The sequence below is a fragment of the Myotis daubentonii genome, chromosome 3 (genome assembly GCF_963259705.1).
Source record: "Myotis daubentonii chromosome 3, mMyoDau2.1, whole genome shotgun sequence".
Lineage (NCBI taxonomy): Eukaryota > Metazoa > Chordata > Mammalia > Chiroptera > Vespertilionidae > Myotis > Myotis daubentonii.
In genome coordinates this window covers 3686456-3709699 of record NC_081842.1, presented here as the reverse complement: position 1 = coordinate 3709699, position 23244 = coordinate 3686456, and the positions used below count along the sequence as shown (strand labels likewise).

The 23244-nt window shown below is 59.5% G+C and overlaps 1 protein-coding gene across 2 annotated transcripts in view; it reads right to left on the bottom strand.

Moving 5' to 3' along the window:
• SIM2 (SIM bHLH transcription factor 2) overlaps positions 1-19874 on the bottom strand; it is a 43439-nt gene extending 23565 nt beyond the window's left edge. For both annotated transcript variants that reach the window (XM_059686442.1, XM_059686443.1), the window contains exons 1-4: positions 19165-19874; positions 11439-11521; positions 8347-8436; positions 812-920 (exon numbers count right to left, since the gene is read on the bottom strand). In XM_059686442.1, coding sequence (XP_059542425.1) covers positions 812-920; positions 8347-8436; positions 11439-11521; positions 19165-19339 — 457 coding nt within the window. In that variant the 5' untranslated portion in view covers positions 19340-19874. The remainder of the gene's footprint in view (positions 1-811; positions 921-8346; positions 8437-11438; positions 11522-19164) is intronic.
• Positions 19875-23244: the final 3370 nt, after the last annotated feature.

The following is a 23244-nucleotide window of genomic DNA, read 5'->3' as shown; positions in this document are numbered from 1 at the left end:
TCGGGACCTCTCCCTTCCCCACGGAGCAGCCTCGCCCTGTCCGTGCTGACACGGGCCGGCCGCAGCGGGGACCCCGCCCGTCGGGTGACATGACGGGGGCTCAGGGGGAGGGCCGTGTCCCCGATGGGGCCGGGCCAGTGGGATGGGCCTGCCTCCGTCTAGACGTGATCTGTGTCGTGACAAACCTACAAATCCCCACGCAGAATGCCGCCTCTGAGCGCACGAACGACACAGACGAGAATCCAAATGGGTGGTTACCATCGAACCGCAAACAGTCGTTCCGGCGTCAAAACAGGGGGGATGCGCGTGTCACCGTGCTGCTGTCTCAGCACAGTAGGACCCAGGCCCGGTCGTGGGGCCTTGGGACGCCTGACAGTTCCAAGGAGAGAAGAGAGGGGGCGCGGCCTCCTGTCTACCATCCATACGCAAAGGAGACGCTGGCTGCAACCCGAGGAATAAACATAATCTCCCCACTCGATCTCGCAAGCTCCCTTCTAACCTCGGCCCCTGGCTAAGGAGCCCGGCCCAGGCCTGTGTGGCCGGAACGCGCAGCCCAGAGCATGTTAGGGAGTAGCCCCGGGCCACCCGATTCACCCCCACCGGCACCCATCACAGCCACCGGCACCCATCACAGGCGGGGGCACAGCCGTGCTGCTTGACAGAGGCGGGAAGGCCAACCCCGCTCGGTGGGAGCGCGGGCTGGCTGAGGCCCTGGCTGGGCAGCGCGGGGAGCCAGACCCTCGGGTCGCACCGCACCCTAGAGCACCGCCTGGCTTTCCTGCTGGTTCCTGTCCGGCGGGAGGAGACGTACCTTGGAGCAGGTGATGGTGAAGGGGCTGGTGGGCCGCCAGCACGGCCGTCATCTCGTCGTGGTCGGACGGGTGGATGTACTCATAGATGCTGTTGCCGGTGAGCTCCACCTGCCGCAGAGGGAGGGGTCAGGGATCCTCCCGGGACCGCGGGGAGGGGGGCGCCTGCGGACCGCAGGGACAGGACTCCGGACTCCGCGGACCGCCCACCCTCCTCCCCGCGCGGACACACCTGCCTTTTCCAAACCTTCTCCCACACTCTCCGCAAGGACAGAGAGGTCTGAGCTGAAAACAGAGTCCTGAGCAGGAGGAACTGCAAAGTGAAGGATGAAAAAGGTGAGCCATTGCCCGGCTGGCGTGGCTCAGGGGTTGAGCACTGACCTATGGACCAGGAGGTCAGGGTTCAATTCCCGGTCAGGGCACATGCCCGGGCTGCTGGCTCAATCCCCAGTTTGGGGTGCACAGGAGGCAGCTGATCAATGATTCTCTCTCATCATTGATGTTTCCATCTCTCTCCCTCTCCCTTCCTCTCTGAAATCAATAAAGATGGTTTTTGCCCTAACCGGTTTGGCTCAGTGGATAGAGCATCGGCCTGCGGACTTAAAGGTCCCAGGTTCGATTCCGGTCAAGGGCATGTACCTTGGTTGCAGGTACATCCCCAGTAGGGAGTGTGCAGGAGGCAGCTGGTCGATGCTTCTCTCTCATCGATGTTTCTAACTCTCTATCCCTCTTCCTTCCTCCCTGTAAAACATCAGTAAAATATTTTTTTAAAATGGTTTTTAAATTAAATAAAAAGAAAAGGTGTGTCAGAGGTGGGGACCCTAATGGTCTGGGCAGCACCCTCCCTACAGGAGACAACTCAAAGCAGCTGAGCCCACACCTGCTGCCTGAGGAGATGGTCAGCCATGGACCACAGCGAGGTCCCGGGAGCCTCGGCCCCTCGGAGGTGAGAGGCAGGAGCCGGCCCGCCCTGAGGCCGCCCTTCTCCTGCAGCTCTGCTCCCGGGGCACCGCCAGGGAGACGGCCTCGGGCCTCCCCAGCCCACGATGACTGTGCTGACCCCGGTTCCCACCCACGGGTGCGGCTGGGGCCCACCCCACGGAGCTATGTGACCCTGGGTTCAGACACCGCCCAACCCTGACACACCCCACAGAGGACAGACACCTGGAGGCGCGGCCACGCTGGGCAGCACCTGCTTTGCAGGGCCAGGGGGCCAGGGCACCACCATCACGGTGACCCGTACACAGGGTCCCAGCGATTCGCTTCCGAACCCCGAGAAGTTTCTATATTCCCCCAAACACGAGCGCCACCATCGGGAATGACAGGCTCCCGACCAGGCCCCCTCACCCCTCTCCCCTTCTGGCACGGGCACTGGCGGACAACCTTCTAGAAACTGCCGGCGGCGGCCGTCGGAGCAGCCTCCTGAGCAGCCGTGTGGGTCCTACTCTGGAGGTGAGGACGGAGAGCCAGCGCACCCGGGATGGGTCAGGGGGCCCGGCGCAGGGATGGCCCTTCCTCCACAGCCAGCGGAGCCCCCAGTGGAGAAACTCAAAGGGGGGGGGCACTGCCCGAGGGTGGCAGGCCCCTGCGGTGGGCGTGCAGAACTCTGAGCCCTGCTCAGGGCAGAGGGCCAGCTGAGCGAGGGCAGGTTTGCCAGCGCTGGTCCCACCCGCCTCCCCCCCCCGCCCCCCGGTATTTCTGTTGAGTGTGTTGTTGGAGCCTCCTTGCCCTCAGCAGAGCAGAGGGGACCTGGCCTCGTGATGGGGCAGCCCGGATGGTGCCACCTCACGCAGCAGGACAACCAACCAAGGCCTTAATGGAGAGTGTCCCCACCTTTCCAAACCAGCGAGGCCACCAGCTCTTCCCCGGGGACCACGGGGAGGTGAAGGCATTCACCCCTCTCCTCTGAGCCAGGGCTTCTAATTTGTTCCAAAGCGTGAGATGCCCTTTCAGTCAGAGCAAATTACGTTCCTGGCCCGGGAAGTGACCTGGTCCCTGGCCCGGCGTTGTTCTAGTCTCTGTGTTATTCATAGAACTAGAGGCCCGGTGCACGAATTCGTGCATGGTTGGGGTCCACGGGCAGTTGGCCACCCTGCCCCCTGGTCAAACTCCCGGTTGAACTCACAGTCGAGGGGGCAATTTGCATATTAGTTTTTTTATTATATAGGATGTCTCCTTCCAATGTTGTACAAACATCCTTGGAGAGAATCCTGTAAGAAGGCCGCCCTGCCCACCCCCCTACCCCCCCGCCTGGCTCTTTCCTAGCGACCCAATGGATGTTCGCCTCCATCCAAAGTTAGTACATGAGGACCTGGCCCGTTTGGCTCAGTGGATAGAGTGTCGGCCTGCGGACTGAAGGGTCCCAGGTTCCATTCCGGCCAAGGGCACAAGCCCAGGTTGCGGGCTCGATCCCCAGTAGGGGGCGTGCAGGAGGCAGCCGATCAATGATTCTCTCTCATCATTGATGTTTCCATCTCTCTCTCCCTCTCCCTTCCTCTTTGAAATCAACAAAAAAGAAATATATTTCAAAGTTAGTACATGAGGCCATTAAAAAATAAGTAGCAAAAACGACACATTCTTCAGGTCATTCCTGCTCATCCTTACATTTAAATAACCTGGAACATGTAAGCAGGTCACTTGGGACCGGACGATCTTTTTTCTGGGGCAGCGGGAGACGCCTGGTGGGCGGCCAGGTATAAGGGAGTCATTGTTTTTATTGATTCCCAATTTCCATGGCTTATTTTAAAAATGAAAACAAAATAGAATTTCTTTCTTAATCCTCACCCGGGGATATTTTCCCATTGATTTTTAGAGAGAGTGGAAGAGAGAGGGAAAGACAGAGAGAAATATCGGATGTGAGAGAAGCACATCGATTGCCTCTTGCTCGACGGACCAGGGCCCGGCTGGGGAGGAGCCTGCAACCAAGGTACAGGCCCCTGACTGGAATCAGACCCAAACCCCGATCCGGAACCCCTCAGTCGGCAGGCTGACGCTCTATCCACTGAGCACACCGGCTAGGGCCCAAATAGACTATTTTTGTGTTGGCCTATCATTTCTCCCCTACCTTTTTTTTTGGGGGGGGGGGGGGAGGAGATCATTCTGGTTTGCTCCAAGGTCTTACTTAGAAAAAGGGAACCTGTCTGGCTAGAGAAACAGCTTCGTGTACTTGCACAGGCCCTGCCCCTGGCCCTGCGGGGGTCTCATTCGCGGCTTCGGCCCAGAGCAGCCTCTCTGCCCCCATCCTCCGTCCTCGCCCGCTGCGCCTGGAGCAGGAGCAGGGCCAAGGCCCGCGGACCAGACAGACGCTTGGTGTTGCGAACATTCGGGTCAGTTCTGAAACCCGGGGGCTGTCGGGGAAGTAAAGCAGGCTCTGACACGGAATCGCTTTTCGGGAACACGTCTGCGATGATAAAGCAACGCTGACCTGGCTCGGAATCACAGCCGGCTGCGTTTCCTGTGTTTACATATCTCCGCGCGCCTCGGAGCGCTGGAAGCAATGCGACCGCCTCAAAAAAGAGAAATCACGGCCGTGGCCATAAAACCCCAGGTCTCATCCATCAGCCGCGTTAACACAGACCCTCCGAGTGCCGCTCCAGCACGGGCAGACCCCGTAACTGCAAAACGGATTGCTTTCCTACCAAGAGCTTTTTTAATACTTTGCTGAATAGCTTTTCTTCCTGCCAAGAAAACGGCCCGGGATAAACTGCCCGAATGGGGACACCCTGGGTCAGAGGGGGGAGGGGGGGCGGCACCCCGTTCTCCAGACCCGTACGGTCCTGGTTTGTTGGTGTTTTGCTGACTACGGTAAATGAAGCATTTTAAAATAAGGTGGTTTGAGTTTCAGGGTTCAAGTTATGTCAACAAACATAAAAGGCTGCCCTTTCTCTTCATTTCAGAAGTGAAAGGACGAGGCCTGCGGGCCCCGAACAGGCTGCGCTCCCGCTGCGATCGCAGATCCGCGTTTCCCTGGGGGTCTCGGGGCAGCGACACTCGTTTGAAAATGCCCGTGCGCTTCCTACATGCCGTACAGGGTGTGCGACTCCGTAAAAGTTACACCCCGTGGACGCTCACAACGGCTGGAGGCAGCACACAGCAGGTACCCCGGGCTTTCTTCCTTCTTCAAATACAAGTGAGTGACGGCAACCAAAAACCATGGAATTAAACCACGTAATCAACTTGCGTGAATACCAAGCGCTCCCCCAACGCGGCCTCTGCCAAGGAGATGCGTCGGCCTCTGCGAATCGTTGTGTGTGAGACGTGTCCCCACCAAACAGAAGGCCCGGCCGGCAGCTCACTCCGTCTCCCAGCCCCTGGGCGGCGGGCCGAGGCGAGACCTTGCATTTTGCGGTTGTCTCTGTCATTTTTCTTCTTTTTTAATGAAAATTTGACAGGAAGGATCGCCGTGTTCACTCATTTGAAAGTAAACACAAACTTAAGAACTCTCCATGTGAAGTTGATTTCTTATTCCAAACTTTTTAAAACGTTTAATAAAAGGCTTTGAATTGAGAAGGGCTTGTAACACAATCATTTTCACACCCTCAAACCGATAACACGGGTAGTTATTTAGGTAGTTCAGGTGGAAGAAGACGACCACTTTGCTATGAATTACCACACAGCAGGGCAACCCAAGGAAGGGGCTTCTGTTCCCCAGACGCCGCTAGCATGGCGTTTCACCCCGAAGCGGGAAAGATGGCACACGAAATGAAACCAGGTCACGGAGAGTCATGGAAAGTTCCGGAACACATAAGGGCTCTATGCAAACATAAGCTGGAAATGATAGCTGTTCCGATCGCTATTCATCAGGAAACCTATGTGAAGGTCACTCTTAGACGACTGGGTAACATTTTCTTAACATTTTTCTCTCTGGTGACTTGAAAAAATTCATTAAGCCTATGTTAATAAAGTTTTCGTGGCTGATAGATTTGCCTGACTTTTTCCTGACACAATAATCCAAAAGCAAAAAAAAAAAAAAAAATTATTTTAAAGAGAAGCTGGGTATTTGACATCCTCTCCGATACTTTACTATTTAAGTGAAGACGACAGAAGAAAATACACGCTGTGATTCTGCCTGACTGCCTGCTGCCCAGCTAACTGTGGGCAGGAGGCGGGCTCGAGGGCAGTGTTTGCTGTTCTTATTTAACGGCTCACAGAACACCCCCCGACGCGGGGCTCACTTCTGCGCCCCAGTGTTTTTGTAACTGAAGACTGATACCGAGACGCTCCTGCCAAAGCCATCAGGAAAAAAAAGAAAAAAAAAACAGTTGTCCTGCACAGTTTGATACATCCTTTTCTGTGACTGGCACTTCCGGAAACATCTAGGCCAAAGGCATCTCTGAGTCTCTCTTGGGAAATGGTAGTGTATAACATGTTCCCTCCCCCTTCAAAGTCACAGCACAAAATCGTATGTCTGCATTACGACCAGAAGTAAATGTAATTTCAATTGTGATTCTGCTCAGCTGTCCCCTGTGGAGGTGAAAGTGGACAGAGGCATATTTGTCACTTGTCCGATATTTGGGTCATTTTAACTAAGGAGAAAAATGACTGAGGGAGGGGTGTGGGGTTCGAGAGAGAGCAGCCACGGAATGAGCTGGAATGTGCCGGTCTGTGCACAGTGCCTGGCGATGTGCAGGACATTCCTGTGACTAAGAGCCCTGGGTGTGCCCACCAAAGGGTGGATGCCATCTGCGGCAACCGCTGTGCTATCTGAAGTGCAACACTAATGAAATGGTGATGAGGCCTGGCTTTGTGTAGCTCTCTATAGTTTGTACATCACATAAAATGGGCACTTTGATTTGTTTCTTACAAAAATCCTGAAAGAGAGGAATTATTTTTCTTAAGTTATCACTCCAGAGGTTAAATAGCTGCCCTATCAGACAACAAAAACCAGATAACTGAATGCATTTCCCTTTTTGCTTTGGCTGCTAGGAAGCTCAGATTTAAACTTACTATTCCATAACAGTAACTCTACCTAATCTAAAATATGTTTGACCGGTCATTTTTAAGGTACGTGACATGTTTTGTCTTGTCTGTGACATTATAAGACTAATCAAAGGTTTTATAAATCATGACTGAAAAAATTAAGTCAAGCCAGGAGTAGAAACCAGCTGGGCACAAGTAAAGGGTCTTAAATAATTATAAATAGTGCCAGGTCGAAATTCAGAGAATAAAAACTTTGCAAAATAGAAAAAAAAATAGTAAATTTCATGTCTCCAACAGTATTTTCCATTCTGCAAGGACGCGCGCTACTCTCACGCGTCACACTGTAAGGGCCAAGCCCTGGCCCATCTTACCTGGGAGACCTGATTTCATAAAGAAGAGAAAAGGAAACACCAAACAATTCTGATCTGAGATGACCCACTTTAAAGAACTCTGCATAAAAAACACATCGGCGCAGGGGACGGGATAGGCACACGCTGGAAGAGAAGGCTGTAAACAAATGACAGGTTTTAAAAAAATGTAAAGGCAGCAAAAGAAAAGGGACACACCAGATGCGACTTCCAAGCTGGTGATTTCGTTTCTCAGTGAGAAAACCGGAGCCCCATTAGTTGGCACGTTTTATTTTGGCTCAACTACACAAGGGGCTGGTGCAACACAAACCATTCACGGGCCTCCTGGGAGCCCATTTCCTGCCCCTGATCAATTCTAGTGTGATGGAAGAGCGCGCTGATAATTGCCAACGTAAAGAAACATTTAGTCCCCGTGTGTTAAAAAAGAAAAAACGTGGCTTTTAGAACCCTGCTCCACACCTGCTGACTCAGAAACGCGAGTGGCAACCATCAGTTCGCGTCCCCCCCCTCCGGACCCACCTGCCACCCCACCGGCCCAGGCTGCAGCCAAAGTCCCCCGCGAGCCCCCGCTGGACTGGGATAAGGAAAGCGAGTGCTGTTCTTCCCTCTGGGGGATGAGCCCCTTTTTAAAAAATGGTTCCAGAAAAATCAGTAATATTTAAATGTTCTAAGGAAACCAGGACCTTGCTGTGCAAAACAGTAGTAAACTGCATTTTATGAGTTTCTATCACAAGCATATAAAATGCTTTACTGAAACGACCGCTGAACTGGAAAAACTCAGGAAAAATTACCCTGAATTCCATGTGAACACTCATAAATCTCCCCCACCCCCCCCCGCTCTCTCCCCACAGCACATGCTGCATAAAATCCACGTCCTCCACCAGCTTTCCACTCGCTCTCACAGCAACGACAGTCCCGCGTGCAGGCCACCGAACACGGGCTAGACGCTCTGCCTCCGTGGAGCCCCTGCTCGCGACAGAGAGCCCACTGGACTCGCAGGGTCCCGGCCACTGAGCCGGACCTCGGGACAAGGCTGGCTGTCGCCAGGACGGGCTGGTCATTAACCCCACAGGAAAAAGGGAAAGGGAACACGGGGAAGGAAAGCCCCGCGGAACGGCCCGAGAAGACGGTTTGGCGAGTTGGGGTCCCGCTCGTTCAACAAAGCAGGTGCTTGAACACATGGTCACGCTGGGTCGCCCACCAACACACGCTTCGCACTGAGGCTGCACATGAAAGCAGGTACCACCTACCTGGGACAGGCCCAGATGGACGGAGGCTGTTTCTGATATGTACATGATTTTGCCATCGGATGCCACCACAAACACAAAGCCGTCCAAGGTCTGGAAGAGAAAAAGTGTCCGGGTCAGAGATGACAGGTCCACGTTAGGGTTAAACCTCCTAACTGTCCTCTCTCGGGATGGAGGAGGATTGTATAAAATGTTATCACACCAACCCGTATTTGTCAAATGCAGAAAACAGAGCCCAGCCCGGAAGGGCTGTAAGTTACACCACTCCAAGTGCAGTCCCCGCACCAGGCTTTCAAACGCCTTTAAAGCGCTGTAAAAACAGTCTTACACGCACATCGCAAAAATCAGGCAAAAACGCTGGGAGAATTCCTGTCATACCCAGTTTAAATGTAGTAGCTTTATTGTTTGGGGTTATTTTAGCACTTAGCACAAATCCGGAGTTCTATGGTACTTAGGGGACAATCGACCACTATATAGACCGTTTTATGTCATAATTGGCAGTGTTTATACCGCGAGGACATATGCTTTATTTGCCACGATTTTCTAGTTACCGCTAAGTACCATTTGAATAATAAATTCCAAACACTACCACTCCCCAGAAAAGAAAATACCGGGTTATTTGAACAGACTATGTCTACAGAATTAATTATCTCAAATAACCTTTGCAAAATTCAAGTGGAAGAAGTATCAATTTCTGAAAAAATTGAAACTACCTACGTGGTATTCTGATTTTGCCAGTGTTGGATAGCCCTCAAAAAAATAAAGTAAAATTACAAGAGGTAATAAAGACAAATAAAAAGGTACTGAACATATTTATGTGTGGCAAGGACAAAAAAAAACACACACCTCTAAGTTGTTTTTGAAAAAGGAAACTGCATTTTATTTACCCATTCATATTTTAGATCCAGGACCAAAGAAAAGCAATAAAATTGGTGAAAGATCCATACAACCCACAATGCTGCCCCCATAAAAAATATTCCAAATTAATTTCTGGCCACAAATTCTATTTTTACAGCATGTAATTGAAACCAGATTACCTTTGGCTTTTTTTCCTAAATCCGCCCCCCCCTCCTTTGGAGGGGGACCTACAAAGAATGTAGCAGAAATGAAACTTGGAAGATGCCCTGACATTCTCCTCTCTCAAACAGAGTTTCTGTTGCAAAACTTCTTTGCCAACTAAACTCTCATTCCCTTTCCCTCCGCTGAGGTGGAAAGCAACATCCCGATTAGAAGCCTGACTTCCCCGTTTCTAACTCGGATACATTTCTTTTCCCCCCAGTTAAACGCCGCCGCAGTTTCACAGATGCCAACGACTGGGCACTTTCTAAAGCTGTCCGCGTTGTGGCACATTTTGCATTCTTGCCTGGCTCCGAAATCCTTAGAGAGAGACATGAAGGAAACCGTCTCAGACAGGGAGCCATATGAGTAAAAGAAAAATTATCATAATCAAATGCTGCAGGTTGCCAGCAGGAGCTAAAAATAATATCCTTGATAGAGAAGCTGCGTGCGCCGTCACAGCCTCAGATTCGCCTGCGTGCGTGCAAGCGGCCAGGGCGCTCCTCCGCGCTCCCCGCGGAATTAACTAAAGGAATGGGCGGCGGCCGGGACCGGAGTCTGTTGGCTCTGCCGCCAGGCTCTCGCCGGGGCTCCCGGGCACTTAGCTGTCCCCATATTAGTGTCACTTATAATTCGCAGGAGCATGGAACATGGAAAATGCCGGGCCGGGCCGGCCGGAGGGGCCTGGCGGCGGGCGGCGCGGGACGGGCTCCAGGAGCACCATTACCCGCGGCCGCCACCCCGCGCCGCGTCCTCAAAGCTTCAGGTTTCAAACATCCCCGGACCCGCGCTGCCCGGCGCACGCATTTTCAAAACATCAATCACACTCGGACTTTCGGGCAAACGAGTTTTGAAAAGATCTGCTTTTTCCCAACGCGGAGCTCCTGGCTGACTCCGACCCAAGTCACCGCGTCCCGCCGCCAACTTTCTCTCTCTCTCTTTTAAAGAAAACACAAAATAGCAGGAGGAAATGCAAAGTGGCTCTCCGCGGGCACTTCTCGGTGGCAGAGACGGATGGCGGGTGGCGGGTGGCGGGAGGGGAATGAATGGGTCGTTGAAGAGTCTTTGGAAAGGGCGTTTGAAAGGCTGAAACCCAGCCCCAGCCGCCGACTCGGAATTGGCCCTGGAATTGGCCGGCCGTGCGCCCCGACCCGTCGGGGGAAACCCCAGGTCCGGGGCAGCTAAGAGCTGAGGACTGAACTGGGGGCGCTAAGTGGTTGGCCACAAACCAACAAGGGCTCCTTCCCTCCGTGAGCCAGGCGCCTCCAGAGCCGCAGCACGTCCGCAGTCCACGGCTCAAGCGCCAGACCATTTGGATTGACCTCGCTCCCCCACTTGCTGTGTGACCTCGGGCGTATTGCTTAACCTCTCTGTGCCTCAACTGCCTCCTCTTAAAAAAAAAAAATGGAGTTCAGAATAGAGCGCATTCTTGGTGGGTGGGGAGGCGAGATGATGCAGTAAGATTTAGAACAGAATCTGGCCGGTAACAAACTCTCAGTAAATCCCAGCTGTTGATCTTCTATCAGCGATGGTCTCTCCTTTACACAACCCTTCCAAACACACACAACTCTGGTTCAGAGCGCCCTGACCTGCTCCGCTGGCTTCAGCGCCTGGCACAGCCTCAGGCACAGAGCAAGGCTCCCTAACAATGTTGGGGGGCGGGAGAGTTAAGGTTAGAAAGGATTTAATCACGCCCAGGGGCGCCCTAAGGCCTAGACAGCGTCCCCGGGGCTGATGGACAGTGTGGGACTGGGCCGGGGTGGCTCTGGTTGAGCTGAGTCCACAAGGTCCCGCGGGCCTGGGTGCAGGGTCAGGGGTGCGAGCGCTGGCGGGTGAGGAACCGCTGGCTCCGAGGTCCAGGCACCGCCTCTCGCCTGGGGGCTGCCTCTGCCTCTGCAGCTGGTGGCCGCCTGTGGGTCCCCTCCTGCTCTTAAGGGAGGGAAGAAACCTCCACACGGGTGTTGGGGTCACAGGGCAGCACCACCCAGGCCCGGCCAGCGGTGCTGGCAGCCATGACCCCTCCCCCAGGCACCCCCTACCTGCAGCAAGTGCGACCCCAGCTCCTTGGCGACGCTGTCCAGGGGCCCCGCGCGGCTGGGCTGTCCCCACGCGTCTCCTAGACCTGGGTGAGGGGATAGAGCATATCAGTAACCGGCAGGGCCTGCCCGAGCCCCAAACCCCTCACTCCCGGCCCCGGCCGTCCCCACGGCCTCAATGAAAACGCAAAAGGCCGGGGCCGGTTCCCTCCAAGGCCAGATTCCCAGCCGCCCCGCCCTGCAGCTCCCCAGGCCCTTCGCTCCCGTGGGCTGCCCACATGCTCGCGGCTCTGAAGTTGCCTGTCATTATGTGAAATGCCACAAAGCAACCTAATCTGCTTGGTCCAACGAGGCGAGGCCGTCCTCGCCGCCAAACGAGGACACCAACTTGACCCGTGAGGATGGCCCTGGACTCTCCCTCCCCACAGCCCGCAACTGCACTTTCCCAAAGAGGAGGTGCCCAGGAGGCAGCTTTTCCTGTTTAAAAATGAAATAAAATAAAAACCTTTTTCCACCTCAGTAACCCCCGGGGATCCTGGGAGCACCGTTCCATCCAGTCCCAGCTGCGGAGGGAAGGTTACCTGGGGCTGTGTGTGTGTGTTGGGGGGGGCAGCTCCAAACACGCCGGCCAGACGCTGCGACGGGCCAACGGTGGCAAGAGCCCGTGTATACTGGACGCTAATGGGGAGGTGGCTGCTGTCACCTATTGGGGTCCCCCAGCCCCTCCGTTTCCTATCAGCCCCACCCAGGCCTCCGCTCCCCCATCACCTCCCGGAGGCTGTGACCCAGGCCCCAGGCTCCTTCTGCGCCTCCGGGTGAGGTCGGTCCCTGAGTCCTTCCACGGGGCGGCCGGCCTCCCCAGGTAGCGCTGCGCCCCATGTGCCCCCTGCGAGGCGGCTTAGGCCACGGCCGCTGTCCGCCTGCGGCCCCTTCCCTTCCAGGGAAAACGCGCCCCAGCCGCGGACGGACATGCGGGGTGGCTGTGGGTCCCGCTGGCATGTCCGCCTTCCCGGCGGTGACCTCCGGGCCAGAGCGGCCCCCTGCCCGCTGCGGGACCCTCTTGGGGACCAGAGCCCAGAACCAGGCGCAGCCACAGAGAATCTGTGGGTCCCCCGTCCCAAAGCCCTGAGGACGGTGGCGAGTGATGGACGGTGGCGAGTGTCTGGGGCAGGCGCCTGGGTCTCCCCCTGGCCCCGAGGGAACCGGGGTGGAACCTCACCCCCGCGGGAGGGAGCCGCGGCCTGGGCCCCACAGCGGCTTTGGGGACCTTTCCCCAGGAACTTTGTTCGGTAAAAAAAATGAAAAAACACCCCTTTTATTTTTCCTCCCGGGCTCTAGGAATTAGGGGCTTACCCGGGGCCCCCCAGAAGGAGCTCATCTCCAAACACCCCCACCCCCGTGTGACAGCCTTCAGCCTCCCCAGTGGCAGCGCTGCCTCTGTCCTCGCGCTCCGCCCTGCCCCTCCCAGGGGTGACCGGCGGCCCTCGGCCCCAACGCCTGTCCATGGGCAGTGGCAGCGCGTCCTCCACACCCGAAAGGACACAACTGACCCCCACCCACGCCCAGGCTTGAATGAAGAATTTCATAAAGACCCAGGAATTCAGCTTTCCGAAAACGGACAGATGCGCCCTGGGAACTGTCCTTTCCCGCCCTTCCAGGCTCGGGCTCGGTAGTCCCCTGGCTTTGGCTTCTGGAAGGATCCCTGCCCAGTGACCTGGGAAGGTCTACACCCTTGAGAATGGCCCCCACACCAGATTCCCCCTAACAGCCTTGTGGGGGGCTCTGGCCTCACTGAGAACCTGCCCTGGGTGACGGGGTGCCCTGGGTGACTGGGTGCCCTGGGTGACTGGGTGCCCTGGACAATTTCTGAGGAATTCAGATGACCTGCCACTTGCAGAGCCTGTCCCTCCCCTCACTCTCATCTCCCAGCGCTGGCCAGGGCCTCGGTGCTGCCTGCTGCCGGAGATGTGGTCAGAACGCTCCTTCCAGCCCTGGTGGTGGGAGTGGAGGCGGGGTGGGGGCGAGAAGCTTCCCTCGCATCCCGCCCTGTGTCACCCCACCCAGGATCCCCTGTGCACCCCACCCAGGGTGAGGGCTGCCAGCTCTTCCATTAGAAACCACAGTGGGCGAGGCCTTTTTACTCGGCCTATAAAAACCTACTTTGGGCAGAAGGCAAGATTAATAAAGTAAGGTTTGTAACCAGTATGTACCCCAAAAGTGAGGTGCTGTGAGTGTGTGTGTGTGTGTGTGTGTGTGTGCCCTTATCTGGACATAACAAAGGGCTTTGAAAGAAAAATGGGGGATGAGGGCTGAGCTCTTCCAAGAGTGTCAGCCTGTGGCCAAGAGTGTCAGCCTGTGGCCGCTGTCCTGCCCAAACCTGGGAGCCTCCCGCTCAGTGAGGGCAGCAGCCCAGCCAGAGTCCTAAGCCCACCTGTGGCTTCCCAGCCACCAGGGTCTGAGTCCCTCTGGCCTACAGCAGGGAAACTGTGGGGGGAGGGGGAGGACTCACCGTCGCCGCTGGGAATCCCACCAGGTCAGCGGGGAGAGGGAAAGGGCCCAGGCATCCCCTGCCCTCTGCCTTCCAGGGTTTGTGGGTGCCCACGCCTCGCACTCAGCTGGGCTCGCTGCTCAGTGTAAACCCCCGCCCCCCACTCCCATGGAAGCTTTCTAAGGTCCCTCCTTCCGACGCTCAGTCAGCCAGCAACCAGCTCTTAGCACCCACCCGGCCTCCAGGGCCACACAAATAAGACGCTTTCCCAGGGGACACCAGGGCTTCACCTCCCCTGCCTCCTGCCTCCTGCCTCCTTTACAGATGCCAGCTGGGCCGGCCTGGATGGGCTAGTCCCCTGGCCAGCAGCCTTTACGTCTCACCTGTGAAGTGGGGGTGCTGGGGGAGGGAATGAGCTAAACTCACAGGTGCCAAGCGGAGAGCCAGTCCAGCTGGGGCTGCCACCCCGGTGGTCTGGCCTCTCCCTCTCCCACCCCTTCCCTGCCTCCAGCCTTCACCTCTGCCTCCCCTCCCCCCAGGACTACCCCCTCTCCCAGAAAGGGGCCTCCCCATGACTGGGGGCCATCTGAAGACACAAGTTCTCACTCTCCACTTGCAAACACTCCAAAGTCAAGAAGGAGGGGGGCTATAAGGACCGGCTGCTGCTGGGCCCGCTTCTCCACTGCCATCCGTCCCCTCCCCAAGCCGGGGAGCCGGCATCTACTGCCTGTCGCTCCCACCCATGAGCCCCCCCCCACACACACACACACAGGCAGGGCTCCAGCAACCCCCCCCTCCACCCCGCGACAGCAGGCTGGGGAAGCTGTGTGAAGAGCGCGGGCCTCTGGCCTTGCTGCTCTTCGCCCTTCTCCTGCCTTGGATGCTGCATCTCCCTGGGCTCCCTGCAAATCCCAGCCTTGCTCCAAACCGTCAGTCACACCACTGCAGGGGCCGGGTGTGTGTATGGGGCGGGTAGGTAGGGGTGCCCCCAAAAGGCTATGCAAGCACCCGGGGTAGGGGAGGGACGGGGTCTTCCAGCTCGCCCTGCCGCGCTGGCCTGTGTTGTCAGTGGTCAGAAAACGGATGCAAGATCCCCCCCCCCCCCATGCTCAGAACTAAGGGTGGGATGGAGCATTGGCCACAGCACAGCGCGACAGGGCCAGGCCTCCGTGTGCACCCAGAGTCCTGCGACTGAATAAGCTGCACTGAGCTCCAGTTCCGCCTCCAAGTGCCAGCCCCGAGCACACCCTCGGCTCAGACCTCCCCCCACCAGGCCGGAGTGTCTGCTCTGAGTCGGAGCTTGGAGCTTCCCCTCTGGGACCCAGGCACACGGCCTGGCAGGCTCCCAAGTAGAGATGGGAGAGGGTACAAAAGCCCGAATTCTAAAAACTAAGTCTATTTTTTAAAAAACTACATTATTTCGGGTTGCGTATAGAAAGGCCCTAGCTCTGTAACCCACGTCTGTTCAGGGGTGTCTGTTCTCACCAAATCCTCTGAATCAAAACGTTTAGATTCCGGATGACAATTTCTAAGACGGCCCCCTCCTCCCTGGCACTGGAATGCGGGGTTGGGGGGGTGGGAATGGGGGGGCTGCCTAAATCTAAACACACACAGACCCCACACCGGAGTAACCAGGCCTCCAAACCCGCTTCTGTTGTGTGTGAATGAGGCTTTCGCTTCTTTAAGCAACAGGCTGAGATAAAGCTTCCAGGTCCTCCCCATCTTGCACCCACACAGACTGGGTCCTCAGGCCTGGGGGTGGGGAGGTCAGCCTCAGTTCCCAACTCCATTCCTGACCCGGACCTCTGGCCAGTTCCTCCTGCGGCCCTGACCGGGACTTGCAAGGGCTTCCCCTCCCTCCCCCCTCCCCACCCAAGGAGCTCAAACCTCTGCTCCAGGGAAGGAGGGTTCGGCCAAGGGTTAGGCAGAGGAGTCCCTGCAGCTCCAGTGCTGTGGGGCCCCCTGCAGCCACTGCCCAGCACCCGATGGCGGAGCTGGCCCTGGCACGGCCGCTATGGACAGCAGCGGAGTGCGTCCACCCTGGGTGCTTCCAGCTCTCCTGGAGGAAAGGCCATACTGCAAGGAGGGCAGGCAGACCCTGGGCCCCAGTGCCTCCCTGAGCCCTGCGCCCCCGCCTCCCCAACCACCCATAACTCAAAGTTTTCATGAGTCCATTTCAAGAGCCAGCCTTGCTCTTCTGCCCTCTTCCCTACCCATCTGGCCCCCACTTCTTAGTCTTAGGGGAGGAAATGTGCGGGTCCAGAAAACAGCGAGTCTTGCCACTGGGGGGTCCACTGAGTGAGGCACTCTGCCCCGTGGAAGTCACCTGTGGCTGGGGACACGCAGGCAGTGAGCTCATAGGAAGCTGGGGTAAGAACTGGTCTGATTTCCACCCACCCAGCCAGGCTCCTCGCACGGATCTCAGGAATCCTGTGCAGCCCATTTCACAGACAAGGAGACCGAGGTCTAGTGGGGCAGCTTGACAGACCGGAGCCATGAAAGGCCCAGCTCCTGCTGCCTCCCTCTGACCCCCTCTGGGCCCCCCATTCCCTCCTCCTGCCCCTGGGACTCAGGATGGAAGGGAGAGCCAGGCACAGGCTTGCTCTTGCCCTCCCTGTGGGGCCTGAGGGAACCCTCCTATGAAAGATTCCTCTGGAGAGTCCTGCGGTTCCTTCGGCTTCTGTTGCTCTGACTCCCAAAGTCCTCTTCCCAGGGCCCTGCCTGCTCTGGGGCTACGGAGCAGTGAGGCGTGCTTTGCAGGTTGGTTCTGCTGGGTGTCTTTCCATTGCAGGCGAGAGCCCTGCAGATCCGGGAGCTTCGCACCACCCAGGACGGCTGTGGCCCTAAAACCCGCCGAATGCTTGAGCCCTGACCCCGTGGCTCTCTGCCGCCTCCCTCCAATCTGGAACCACATCCCCCATGCAGGCCCTAACCCCAGAGCAGGTTAAATCAATTACAGCGCCTCTTCGCACTGCCCTTGGGAGCTACTGCAGCGGCAAGCCAGTCATTTTGCATAATTGAGCGCTTTCTAAACTCCCCTGGCACCTGCGTCGCAACTCCTTGTCCCAAAACTGATTTGAGGGAAAACAGTGCGGCCGGCCAGAGGTGCGGGCCAGAGGCCTCTGGGTGCAAAGACGAGTCCAGAGGCTGCCTGTCCACCCTCCAGGCCAGCGCCCCCCCTCCGGCGCTGCAGGAGAGTCACCCCCTCCCTATCCCCTGGGGATGGCTCCCCAGCAGGGTCAGGCCCTTTCCAACACTCTAGGGCCAGCAGCTCCCTCCCGGATGCTCCTGGAATTCCAACCTCCCATCACCCCCGAGGCTCACAGCTAGGCCACTACTGAACCGCACAGGGGCCGGCAGCAGGCTCAGGGCCACTCGATTCTGGGCCCAGACACCTGGAGACTGGTTTCCAGGGCGGAACGCAGAGCCCCCGTTTAACTGTCGGCAGCAGCAGACCCGCGGCTTCCTAATTCTTAGCAGGTTTTCCTGGAAATTCCCCCAACAGCCTACAGCTTCCCATCAGCCCTCCTCCTTCAGACCTCCCTTCTGCCTCATTTCTGGCTTATTTGAAATCTGTTGGCAACCAATCATGAAATAGACCTTCGGATTGTTTCTTTGTATATAATTCCCAATGGGGGCAGAGGAGGTGGGCGCCTTGTCTGGGCTCACACCTCTCTGTAGCATTCGGATTAAAAAAAAAACAGCTCAAGGGGACACACCGGTTGGCACCCTGCTTCCCGGGTGTGAAGGATCGGATCTGGCCAGTGTAAAACCTGATCCTCTTCGAATTTTCACGGAAACCTCAACTGCAGGGCGATCACCTTTGCTTCTGGGTGGAGGGGTCCCTGTTGGCGGACAAATAGCCGTAGGGGCCCAGCCGTTCCTCCCGAGATCAGGGTTGGAAGGGAAAGGAGGCAGGCGGGTCTCGGGCTTCTGCTCCCCGGAGGAAAGCGCCCAGCGGCTACAGGCCCAGCTGAGAGGCACCCGGAGGCCAGGCCACTGCTTCCGGCTCCCGGCTCCCCAGCCACGGAGCAAGCTGGAGGCCGAGCTGAGAGCTGAGCTGGCCGCGGGCCCTCACCGCTCCACCCGGAGGTGGTGGTGGTGTGCCGTGCAGCTCCAGACCCGGAGGAGAGTGTAGCAAGTTTAGCACCGGAGGTGAAAGTGCTGAGCTTACAGCTGGTCCGGCTGGGCCCATACCCTGGCCGGTGCGGCCTCAGTGGCCCAGGAGCTGGCTGCGGAGGACACCTGTCGCCCTCTGCAGAGACCCTCCATGCCCTGCCGCTGAGGTTGGCTCCCTACTCACTCGGGGGTTTCTGGGGCTCTGAGCCGACTCAGCCCGGTGGACGCTCGGCTGGCGGCCGGAGGTCCTGGGCACCCATCACGCCAAGTGTGGGGTCTCTGGCGCTAGGCAGCCACACCCCCAGGGCACACAGCCGCTGCAGGGGCCTTGGTTCAGAACCACCGGGACGACCCAAAGCAAAGGTGCGGTGACCAGGCCTCCCGTCCTGCGGTGCCCGCCGGCTGCCGTGGTCACTGGGTCGCCCGCAGGCCAGTGCTGGCAGAGAATGCCGGCCGAAACACCCCAGCATTTCCCACCACCACAAGTCTGCGGACCCTGCTTTCCGGAGACCCTTGCCCCATGGCACCTGCCCCTGTGGGTTTGTAATCGCAATCCGGAAACAAGACTGCTCGGGCCTGCCTGCCATTTCCCACTCATCGCCTGGCTCTCTCTCCCGCCTGCTCCGGGCTCAGCACTCGCCCTCTTCATACCCTGACCTCCCGAGGCCCAGCCCCAGGAAGGTGAGCAAAGAAGGGCATCAGAGAGGCCGAGGCGGAGGCCAGCGCTCTGCGAGCATGGGGCCTACAGGCCGGACATGGGCGCCTCCACTCCCCGCAAGGCACACACGCTCCCCTCTGCGGAAGGAGCGAGAGAAGTGAAAGAAGGAGAGTAAAAGGGCACGAGGTGAAGAAAGGGAAGGGGAGGAATGGAGGTCGGCAGGATGGAGCAGCGCGCTCACAGATCAGATCCCGTCCGCCCAGCCCTAGGCCAGGAGGTGGTTTGGTCTCGGGGCTCCAAGGCCCTGGCCCTTGTCCTGAGCAGGAGCCGGAGCCCCGGCCCGGCCTCCCCAAGACTCCCTGGGACGGCGGCGGCGGGGAGGACGGAGCGGCCCCTCCGGACCAGCTGGGGCCGAGACAGCGGGGCTCCCCGGCTCTCCCCGCCGAGCCACGCCGCGGCCTCACCTTCGGGGAAGACGGCGCGCATCTTCAGGTAGCTGGTGGTGAGCCGGATGATGGACGCCTTGTCCAGCTGCGAGGTGATGGCCGACGGCAGCGGGAGCAGCTTGGCCAGCTCGTAGAACTCGCCATTCTCCTTCTCCCTCCTGGTCTTGGCCGCATTCTTGGACTTCTCCTTCATCGCGCCTCGGCTCCGGGCATATTAGCCCCGGCCGTGCCCAGGCCGCGCGGTCCCGCTCCGGCTGCCGCGGCGGCGACCGGAAGGTCCAGGTGGGTCCGGGGCGCCGGCCGCGGGCAGGTGCGCGGGGCCGGCCCGGGGCGCCCGCTCCTCCCGCCCGGCCGGGCGCAGCCTCCGCGGGGCTGGGCTGTGCGGCGGAGCCGGGCCCTGCCTGCGCGCGGCCGCTCGCTCTTCCTTTCTCGCTGCGTCTCCCGCGCGTCGCTTTCCGCGGGGGGCGGACCGGGCGGCGAGGCGGCGGCGGTGCCGTCTAGTCCGTGACCGAGGACTCGTCCCCGCGGTGCCGGGGCCGCTCCGGGCGGGAGGGCGGCGAGGGCGGCGGCCGCGGAGCCATGGAGCGGAGGCGAGCGGAGGGAGCGGGCGGCGGGCCGGGCGCGCTCTCCCGCCCTCCCTGGCGGTCCCCGGGGCCTGGAGACGCGGCGCCCGGAGCCCTCGATCTGTCGCGGGCGCAGCAGCTCCGAGGTGCACGTGCGGCCGAGCCGCGTTTGTTTATGGCGGACCCGCCTTCGGGCGGAGCGCGGGCCGCGGCCGCCGGGGAGGGGGGGCCTGGGGGAGGGACCCGGCGGGGGCGGGGGCGGCGAGCTCCCGGCGGACTCCCGCGCCCGGACTCGGGGCGCCTCCGAGCCGCTGCCTCCGGGGACTCGCCCGGGAGACCCGCGCGCCCGGCCGGTCCGGTGAGTGCCCTCGGCGCGCCGCGGGACGGCGGGTGGGTGGCGGGACCGGGCGCTCGGACGGGCGGCGGGAGGGGGCGAAGGAGGGGGAGGGCGGGGTGCGGAGACCTCCGTGGCGCCCGGGCATGGGGGGGGAGGGCGGGGGCGACCCTCGGGCCAGGTGTCCTGCGGGGAAGACGGCGCCTCGGAGCGGCACCGGCCGCGCTCTTGCCCTTCACCCCTCCCAGGTCCCAGCCTCACGGGGAACGGCCGGGAGAGGACACCCGCCACCTCCGCCTCAGGGGAGGGCCTGGGAGTGACCCTTCGCCCTTTCCCTCGGCCAAACGCGGGGCCGCAGGAGACGGCGCCTTCCCCGGAGCGGGCGCGGGGCGCGGGGTGCAGGCGGCAGGAGGGCTGCGCCGGAGCCGAGCTTGGCGGCCGGGCCTCGCCCAGGGCGGCGGCGACAGGGCCACAGCCCCGGCTCCCGTGCCGGGCCCAGAGCGGCCGGGATTTGGGGGAATCTGCCGGGATTTGGGGGAATCTGCCGGGATTTGGGGGAATCTGCCGGGATTTGGGGGAATCTGCCGGGATTTGGGGGAATCTGCCGGGATTTGGGGGAATCGTGGCCGCGGCGGGCGCTTCAGGTCCCGCAGGGGGGACAGGGATGCGCAGCGGAGACGGACCACAGGTCCCCGCACTCTCCCCGCAGCTGCCTGGGGCCGCCACAGTCCGCCGGGCCCTCTCCCGGGCCCCTCCATCCCCAGTGCCTGCACCGCGGGCGGGACCCTCCAGACTTCCGGGTGCACCCCCCCTTCCCGGGTCTGCGCCCTCCCGGGACCGTGCGCTGGGAGGACCGCAGCTTCCCGGGCGCAGGGCTGGGGCAGCCTCAGTGGCCGCGGGGCGGGGCGGGGGTACGGGGCTCCCTCGGTGTAGCGCTGGGGGACTGGGGCGCCTGCTCGGGAGGTGGGTGCTTGGAGGGGAGCCGCCGTGGCTGCCCCTCGGCCCTAAGATGTCCGTTCTTGGTACCACCCGCCCTCCGCCCGGGATGGACCTGGTGCTCAGCGAAGAGGGGAAGAGGGCTCGACAATATGATGTGGGTGCTGGCCTCCTTCCCCGCGCCTGTCCGTGAAGGGCGCTCCCGGCCTTTCCCAAGGACCCTTTGAAGGTCAGAAGTTCTTTTGCGTTGGGATGCCTCGAAGCGTGGACCCCAGCTGTGGGGGGGGGGGCTGGCCCCGCACCCTGTAGTCTTGGTCTCCGCTCTCACTCTCGGGGCTGGTGCTCTGGAACCTGGAAGCCCAGGATCAGAGGAGGTGGTGGCTCCCCACCCAGTGCCGGCTCGGAGGAGCGGGCCGTTCCCCTGGAGTTTGGGACCCCGTTTCCAGCAGAGGATGGGGCCCACTCCCCGCTGGGCTCTCCCCCCTGGAGCAGCACCCTGAGTGCGCGCCCGCACCACAGGCTTCGGAGAATGGAGCGCACCCTAGGCCGCCCACCCCCTTACGATTTCCCGTCCTCAGTTAGGGCCCTGGAGAATCCCTCCCGGCTTGGGGGTTACCCCTTGGCAGGAGCATGGCTAAGTGGACGCGGGAGAAACGGGAGAAACGCAGCAGCAGCAGCAGAAAGGAACTGTGCTCCCCTGGCCGGCGGGCTCAGTTGGACGGAGTGTCCTCCGCGCGCCCAACCGTTTCTCAGCCCGAATTTCCCGGGTTTACGGGGAAGCACCCTGAGATCTCAGTCTGCATGGGCCAGACAGGCCCGAGTCACGTGGTCTGAGAGGTAGCCTGGGGGGTTTGGAGATTCTCAGACACATCCTGTAGGACACTTTCAGACCCAAAGCCTGCCCAGCAGACGCCCAAGTGGGCATTGTAACCCCCACCCAACACATTGACTCCAAACACTGCACTCCCCGAAGACCCCAAGCTCAAGGTTTCCCGGTGGGAAGGATGGGGCTGTCTGGGTGGGATCGTGAAGGATGAGCCCCCACCCTGCCTACTGGGGCTGGGTCCCTCAGAGCAGGACCCGCAGGACACACGTCCACAGGCTAGAAGCGCTGTATAAACTGGGAAAAGCATGAAGTGCAGGCCACGTGGAGTGACCAGCATGGCAGGCCGCCTGTGTGTCCCCAGACCCTGGGCTCTTAGTGGGGGTGCACCTTCCTCCTGGGCTTTGCTTTGGGCCTGAAACCGGGCACCTCACCCATGGCAAGGAGACCAGCCTTTGGAGACTCCGTGGAGAGGCTTAGAGACAAAACGAATGACCCCCAAAGTCCCGGACTTTACCCAGGACGGGGTTCCCTTTGGCCAGGCAGGAGCCTGCAGACTCGGGAATGATGGGAGGTTGCGGGCAGGAAGCGGATCAGACACACTGAGGGCCCCAGCTTCCAGCACAGCCTGCTGTGGCGCCCTCACTCCCAGCAGGGCCTGCTGAGCCAGTGTGGGAGCACCCAGGGGCTCGGATCGGGCCCTCAGAGACCAGCCCTCCACCCCCGCCTCTTAAAAGTTTTTCCATTAGGAAACTGATCTGGAAGAAATTGAGGCACCGAGAGGAAACGGGTGGGCTCAGCCCAGCCCCACATCTGCTTGGATTTTCCGCTTCAGATGCTCCCCAACTGTTCTTCCCCAAGCTGTGCCCACCTGAGGCCCATCACCCCAGGAAACTGGCTTCCCATCCAGGAAGCCACAGATGGTCTGCGGGGATGGGCTCAGGGAGAGGCTGCCACCACTGGGTCTAAGACTTGGTCCCTAAGGAGGTGGGGGTATGGGAGGACTTCTGTGATTCCTAGCACGAGATTTGGGGGGGTGGGTGTTTGGAACCTCAGAGGGGGTGCTGAAAGGGAACTCCAGCCACTGGAGCCAGCGGTGGCACTGAAGCTGGAACCTACTGGATGCATAAGCCCTGGTCTACGCAGTTGTGGTCGCTCCCCAAATCCTGGCGCCCAGTGCCATGTCTGTGACTGTCATGGCTGGGAGCCTCTTTCAGCCTGGCCTCCCAGAAAGAGTGCCTCAGTTTCTCCTTTCTGCCCTTGTGCCAGCCCCAGGGAGCTATCCCCAACTTTTCCTGGGGTCGCCCGCCGTTGCTCCCAGCAAAGATCAGACCGGACAATGTTACGACTCCTTGGGAACAGCAATGACAGGCATCCTGAGCAATTCCTGAGGATCCATTCCTCAGGTCAGGACAGGAACCGGCTCTGCTCCCTCCCTCCCA